We start from the raw sequence: 8,011 nt of genomic DNA, 5'->3' as shown, positions 1-8,011 counted from the left end.
AATAATAATAATAATAATAATAATAATAATAATAATAATAATAATAATAATACACCACACCTTTCCTCTGAAATTGCAAGGGACCATCCTTGTGTGTGTTTTCCCCCAAAACAGCAAAAATAGAGAACGTAGTAAAGAAGGAGACACCGACGACCAGCTAAAACAGTTCACAATGACAAAGATATTAAATGAAATATTATAAAATTGTTCCAAGTATGAACGTAATGCCTCAAGAAAAGGGGGAAATAAAGGAAATTGGTTATTAATACCTTTTCTAGTTTACTTACGATATATTTATTTGATGGCTATAAACTAGGACATTTCTGACTGGTAATTCCAATACTACTAATATCATCATCATCATCATCATCATAAATAAATAAATAAATAAAGTTTTTATTTATATACCGCACCTTCCTCAGATCAGGGCGGTTTACACAAGTTACAATTACACATACAATGCATTAAAAACAAACACCATACAGTATACAATAAAATAAAGGGAATGGTGAGGGGGGAGGGAATCAGGTCCAGCATTCTTCTCTCCCTCTGAGGCCTGGACCAAGGCAGATGGACCGGAGGGAGGGCTCTTCTTCTTCAGGCTAGCCCCTGATGGTACTGGGCCAGCCTTCTCTCTCCCTCAGAGGCCGAAAGATGACAGGGAGGGAGGAGCCTCCTTCTTCATCATCATCATCACCATCATCATCCCACATTTCCCCCCAGTTTGAGGCTTACAATAGTTAAAACGTAGTTTAAAAATTCACAGCATAAAATCTTGGTGGTCCTCATCCTTGGTGTCTGGTTGTTTTAGGGGGTTCAGCCCCCCTTAGTTTAGCCTTGCGATGGTCTTGATCTCCTCTCCTCACCTATTCTGGGATCCAGGGAGACAACCTTGTATTGAATTTTGCTCCAGTTGAATTCCTCTCCAGTTGAAACCAAAAGACAGGGAAGCTGAAGAGACATGGATGGAATTCCACCCCTTCTTGAAAATCCCTCTAACCCTTTCCCGCTTGGAGGGAAAACTCTTTGGAGCTGAATGGGTGAAATCTGCCCATCAGTAGGATAGACATGTGGAGCTCAAGATATCTGCTGTTTGCACACACACACACACATACACACACACTCCTGAAGCAGCTGCCAGAAAACCTGTTTGAATGGATTTAATGGCCAGGCAGCCAAGGAGCTTGTAAATTCCAAGGAAAGGCAATCTGCAGATAGGGCTTGACCTGACAATTACCTTTAGAAATATTTCCTGCTCTCCTTGCAGCAGCTTTACAGCCATATAAAAATAGGCATGTTGAAAAGAGAGGAACAGGCATGTATATGCCCATATAGACATGCATGGCATGGCATGTCAAATCCGCCCCACGGCACACTGCAGTCCCAAAACCAAGCAAGCTATGTTCAAAGCATAGTGAGTTTGGGATGATAGAAGAGGCGAGAAGGCATCTTACAAATCTGCTGAGAGAAGGATGGAACATCTGCAACTCCAACATCCATCCATTCATCCATCCAGATACAAAATAGAAGCAACTTTTATTGATTCACTCCATCGATGTGTTGGTTTTCTGCACATGTCCCTCGCAGGAGCGAAACACTGGACTTACCTCCACCTTTGCAAGAGGATGAAGGAAAGAAGGAAGGATGGGGTGATCTTTCTGTTTTGGTTTGGGTTTTTTTAAATGGAGAAACTCTTCAGCTTTGTTTTGTTTTGTTCCTCTTCCTTTCACTTCTCAGGTTTCTGGAGAAAGTTGTGGCAGCACAATCCAGTTTGTGGAGCCTTTCTCCCCTCCTTGTGCAGGTGAGTACAAAATGCACCTTTTCACCCCTGGCTCTCCAGACAGACAGCACTCTCCATGCAAACAGAAGATGCTCTCCCTCTTTTCCAGACTTCCCAGTCCAGTTCCCAGCTTGGAGTCAAACCATGAGGATTTATTTAGGAACGTGGCCAATCGAAAGGGCTTGCTAAAATGCAGATGAGGATACAGGGGGATGGAGGAGGGAGAAAAGGCAGCTTTAAAAAATTACTCTCCAGCTCTCTTTGTTGTTTGCCATATGTGTGTGTGTGTGTGTGTGTGTTTGTTTGTATACACACATATATAGAAATAAAACAGCTTACTGTATATACTCATGTATAAGTCTAGAAAGCTAGGTTTTAAAATTGACCCAAAAAACCTGTCGACTTATCCATGGGTCAATATGAGTACTGTACTTTAAATCTTGTGTGTGTGTGTGTGTGTGTGTGTACATATATATATATATATAAACCATCCCCTGGTGAAAGATTTAATTTGCCCTGGAAGCACTGACCTCCTTCTACTCTCTCATCCATCTAGCCTTTAGTATGAATACAAATAGTTATGCCTGCTGGAATTTTGTACGTTCTTTAGCATTGTTTTCCTTTCTTCTGTCCTTTACATCCTACATTACATGTCCCTAAGTTTTACCCTCGATTTACCCAAGGGTCAGGTCATACAGGGACGTAGCTAGGATTTTAGGAAGGGGGGGGGGTCCAGACTAAGTGCCACCATTATAATGGGGCTTGGGTGCGGCGGCGCAGCAGCACACACCATTCATTTTTCTAATGGAAGGGGGGTCCGGACCCCAAGAACCCCCCCCCCCGGCTACGTCCCTGGGTCATATCAAAATCCATAATTTTGGCCTCAAAACTTGCCCTCGACTTAAACATGAGGTTGACTTATAGTCGAGTATATATGGTAATCTTGATAATAACACCCACTTGAATCCTAAAAAAAAAAGTTGTCATCCATCATCCATCATCCAAACTATAGCTTAATTCACACTTCATTACACATTATACGCCACTTTAAGCATCCCTAAACAGTTGCAAAGTAATTACTATCCTACATCTCTAGATTCCTAATTATCATATCATCTCCCATCCTACCAAACCAAAATATCAAGAAAGGAGGCACATGACTCTTCCCGTAATGCACTAAATAATATATTCCTAACATAATACTCTAACTAATACATACCTTTTTGCTGTTTGCCTTTCTATCCATCCTGTTCTCCCCTTCCCCATCCACCTGCCCTGAAAGATCAATCACAAGGGACAAAGAGATCACACCGGATTACTTTCTCCATCTCTTGCCAGAAGGGTTCTTCTTGCTGATGGAGCTTCTTCCTGCAGATCAATATAATAGATTCCCACCATTTCCAGCTTGCCTCTTTCAGTTGCTTTCTCCCTCTTTCTGTGAATCCGGATGGGGTTAACCTTTTCCCCCAGAGTGCATATCAGCTTCTTTCCAGAGCTTGCCAAGAGCTGACAAGGTTGAAGAAGCAAGAATTTTGGCAGTTCTTTTTGTCTTTTAGCTGCTGGGCAAGACAACAAGACCAACAAACTTATAGCTGGGTTATTGGCAAATGTAGTTGTGATCAAGGGGTGTGGGTGAGATGTTGTTGTGTGCCTTCGAGTCATTTCCGACTTACGGTGACCCTAAGGAGACCCACAGCATTCAGAGGAGATTAAGCCTTTGCCTTCCTCTGAGGCTGAGAGAACGTGACTTGTCCAGGGTCACCCAACAGATTTATATATATATATTCACAGATTTGCATAGATTAATACAGAGATTCTCATCCCTATTTCAGGCTGGGTTTCTTTTTTCAGACTTGGATGAACCCTTTTGCAAGTATTTGTTGTTGTTAACTGCCTTCGCATTGATCTTGACCCATGGCGACCCTATGGATGAGACATCTCCAGGCCCTCCATCTTCTAGTCCAGCACTCAAACCATTTTACCATGCTGTGCACAATGTGCATCACACAAATACCTCCATTGTTAAACCGTGCAAAAGGTTGATCAGCCAAACTACGGCAAGTTACATCTTTGTGAGTCACCAGCAATGAGAGCCAGTGTGCCATAGCGATTTGAGCATTGGACTACACCTCTGGAGACCAGGGTTCGAATCCCAGCTCAGCCACAAAATCCACCTTCAGCAAGTCATATGCTTTCAGCCTCAGGAGAAGGCAAACCTCCTCTGAACAAACCTTGCCAAGAAAACTCCATGATAGGGTTGCCATAAGTCAGAAACAACTCGAAGGCACACAAGAACAAAGTCACCAGCAAAAGGAGGCTAGTCAAATCAGAGTTTTCACTAGTTTTTGTTGTACTGGAAATCCTCATATCTGCTAATAATTCCAATTGACTTCTAAGATTTAGGAGCATCGCTTTTATGGATGCAATTCTGGGAGTTGTGCTCCAAAAAAGTAAACTTGATGAGTCTGAAGCAGGTGGCACAGCACTGCCTCCCAGCTAGGCTGACTTGAGTCCCAGCTTTTTATTCTTAAAGAGCATCGAGTGCCATCATGTCTTATTCTGTTTCTCCTTCTTCTCTTAGCCCCTTACGTAGATGCAGAGCTCAAATCGTCTTCCTCCAGTTGCCAACAGCCATGGCCATTCCAGAGTTGCATCACCTGTGAAGAGATTCCCAGTTACCTGGAGCAGCTGGTCGACTCCTGTCTTCAAACCGAACCAGCCTTGGATGCCTCTTTGGCTATTGCTCAGGGCAACCTGCCTTGTTCACCTGACAGCTACCAGCCCGGTCCGCCTCCTTGCCTCAACCAAAGCCTGGTAATTCACCTTCAGGGTTTATGGACCTAGTAACAGGGACCCTTTCAAACTACACTACTGTAGTGCTATGATGCCACTTTAATTGCCATGGCAATATGCTATTGAATCTTGGGATTTGCCCTTTAGGGAGAGGCATTTGGGCTAGTATGGCATAGTGGACTATGACTCTGGAGATCACAGTTGAATTCCCAGCTTGGCCATGAAACCCAGTGAGTGGCCTTGAGCAAGTCACAGTCTCTCAGCCTCAGGGGAATAATAATAAATAAAATAATAAAAATAAAACTTTTATTTATATCCCGCCTCTCTCTCCATGACAGTGGTAAACCTCCTCTGAACAAACCTTGCCAGGAAAACCCATGATAGATTTGCCTTGGGTTTGCCGTAAGTTGGAAAGGAAGGCAGACAGTAACAATTTATTTAGATATTATTTTATTGATTTAAAGTGTTTCTGTTTCACCTCCCAGTGCACAAGGGCCTCCAATACAATGCACAAATAAAAACCAATTAAAACAATACAAAGGTTAAAAAAACATTTTAAAAACCCATTAAAATATTCTTTAAAGACTCCTGAAAGCAGTCTAAAAATGATCCTAGAATCTAAACGTTGGAAGGGCGGTATACAAATAAAATTTTTATTATTTATTTATTTTGTTAAACTACACCTGCAAGCAGGCATATGCAGCCTGCAAATTGCATTTTACCTTTCCCTGGTCTAAAGAATAGCAGGTACCCATGATACTACCAGAATTACGGCAACAAATGCCACAACCTCCCAACACATTTATTCCAACCAGAGGAATCGTTTGCAACCCTGTATGTGACTGGTTAAAAAGTGTAGGTCTGTTTAAACAGAGTAGCATTTCCTTGCATAGACTTGGGCTGTTTGACGCATTGGGCTTTACAACCCAAATTTTCACGTGAAAACTGAGGTGCATCTGTTTCTCCCTCCTCTTCTTTCTGCCAGGGTACTGGATCACCAGATTCCTCAGATCCCTCCAGCTCATTCGATTACAGCTACTCGCCATCCCAGCTGCCTCCTTTTGCACCGATCAGTTACAACAATTCTCCTTCTCCTTTGGAGGCCAAGAGCTGTATGTATCCGTCATCAGAGGGAAGCCCCTACCTCCAGCCTTCCCATGTACAGTACAACCATGTCCCCTCGGCATGCTGTTGCACATCCTGTGGCTCCCAGCACTTGGACACTTTCAGAGTCTCTGAATGTTTTCCCTACACAAACGCGGACTGTCGGGACTATGTCCCTGCTGTCTCCATGGCAGATGAGTTCTTCCGAAGAGATAGGAGCTGGGACACATGCTACAGTTAATGGGGAAGCAGCTGTCACAGCTGCTCTACCAAAAATGTATGGAGATCCATAGACTTGCGCTTGCCATTTTCAGGGGCAAAATCCTAAGAAGGTTAAAACATCATCATTTGTACTGAGATGGCCTTGGTTTGAGTTGAAAGGTGCAGGTTTCCAGCATTTCACAGAGTTCCTCATTGGGCAGAAAACAAAAGAGGGGCAAAATTGGCCAGCTCTTTATTTAGACAACAATGGATATCCTACACACAGGGATCCAAATTCTGTGCTGGGAAAAGCCAGTTTCTACAATTGGCACAATTTACACATAGTAGCTGAAATCTTGCATTGTGTGCCGTAAGCATAACACTTAATGGCTAGCATCCTATTAGTGACGTATGCAGCCATACATCTTGCAGAAATTGGTATTCTCTTCTTTCCCCCATAATGTCCAAAGCCACCCCTGGACTTCTGTTGTGCTGTGCTAGTCTTCCAACACCACCTTAATAGACTTAGTGCTGGTGTCATCATTTTGCATCTGACTATGGAAACATAGCCAAATGCATCTATGATCCTGCCTGCTCCCCATGAAGTACAGAATGGTTGTTTAGGGCTGCTCAGCAAACTGCAGAGAGGGTTTATGGCTCAGTCTAATTTTGGTCTGCATGTGGACCTTTACACCACATGGGGGGGGGGGGGATATCAGATTGTAGCCAAAGCCTGGTAGCCTGTTAGTGGCATACACAGCCATAAGTCCACTTTATGCATGTGTCTGTCTTTTTTGCATTATTGCAGAGACTGGTATTCCCTTCCTCCTTTGGGAAAGTCCAAAGCCACCACAGGACTCACTGTTGCACTGCAGCAGCCATCTAACCATCACATCCACTCCATTGCTGATGGAAAGCAGAGGGATCTGGCTGTGTCCTTGTAGCCAGAGGCAAATGGATGACAGATTCAAAGATCCACAATGGATCTTTGCAGAAGATGTCCTCAGACTGTGATCTCTTCTACTCTCCAAAAGCATCAGAAGGGCTGGGTGGACCAGGTGGGCTATCACACTGCACCAGTGAATTCTGGAGGTGGAGACTTAGGAAGCTGTAGCAGAATCCCACATGTGGAACTATTACTCTACTCTCAACCATCTAGGCTCTTGGTTCATATATGCAGCCCCATGCCTCCACTCTCCCCTAGGTAGCCATTAAATTGGGCTTGGCAGCTACCTAGGGGAGAGTGCAGGCATGGGACTGCATATATGAACCAAGAGCGCCCAGAAGCCTTAGCCATCTTGGCCAATGGTTTTGGGATTCTGGGAGCAGAAGTCCAAAACACCTGGAAGGTCAGAGTTTGCAAAACATTGGGCTAGAGAATAGCCCCTTCCTTGTGCCCCATCCAAAAAGAGACACAAGGACCATAATCTCAAGTGACACCTAGTCACTAGCAAGATACCAGCTAATATCTTCCTGTTTGGCATAATTTATTCTGCCTCTTTTGACTGACTGCATGAGCAAAGAGCTCAGCAAGGCACAGTGGTTCCCTTCCTTCCCTGATTTCTTTATCCAGCATAATACTGTTGGCGATTGTAATATTCAAGCCGCATCCACGCATGTGCAAGCATAACTCCTCAATCACAAGGGAAACAACTGTCCTTGAAAAATGGAAACAAAAAGGAAATCGCCAGAAGCACATTCTGCAGTAAGTCTGTGCTTGACTGGTATCATGGCATACACATAACATATAGCGCCGTTATTTGTAACGAACAGCATTACTTGGTTGTTTTACACTCACTTGCTATTCACCTAGCATGCTGCATAGACCCAAATTGTCTCCCTTCCCACACTGCTGGATGAAGAAGTCTGTGAAACCTGAAAACTTGCATATAATGAAGAAGACACACACACACACACACACACCAACATCTATGCGCTTCTGCTCTGATCAGATAAGCAACTGTATTGCCTCTGCAAATCTATGAGTCTCCTTAATCTGAATTTTGCCTTCTTCCGATGTTATTTTCTGTGCATCATTTAAGGGTGCAAACATTTTAAAACCACATCACACAATTTCTTCTGCCATTCTGTCAACTTGTATATTTAGGATTCCAATAAACAAATACCAGTCAA

The 8,011-nt window shown here is 43.5% G+C and overlaps 1 protein-coding gene across 1 annotated transcript in view; it reads left to right on the top strand.

The window, feature by feature from the left end:
- The window catches only part of COLCA2 (colorectal cancer associated 2), a 9,187-nt gene extending 1,176 nt beyond the window's left edge, over window positions 1-8,011 (top strand). The window contains exons 3-5 of the mRNA XM_042473970.1: window positions 1,738-1,801; window positions 4,362-4,594; window positions 5,559-8,011. Of these exons, the coding sequence (XP_042329904.1) occupies window positions 1,738-1,801; window positions 4,362-4,594; window positions 5,559-5,918 (657 nt within the window). The 3' untranslated portion in view covers window positions 5,919-8,011. The remainder of the gene's footprint in view (window positions 1-1,737; window positions 1,802-4,361; window positions 4,595-5,558) is intronic.

Source organism: Sceloporus undulatus, chromosome 6 (assembly GCF_019175285.1).
Source record: "Sceloporus undulatus isolate JIND9_A2432 ecotype Alabama chromosome 6, SceUnd_v1.1, whole genome shotgun sequence".
Lineage (NCBI taxonomy): Eukaryota > Metazoa > Chordata > Lepidosauria > Squamata > Phrynosomatidae > Sceloporus > Sceloporus undulatus.
This window is presented reverse-complemented; position numbering and strand designations above follow the sequence as displayed.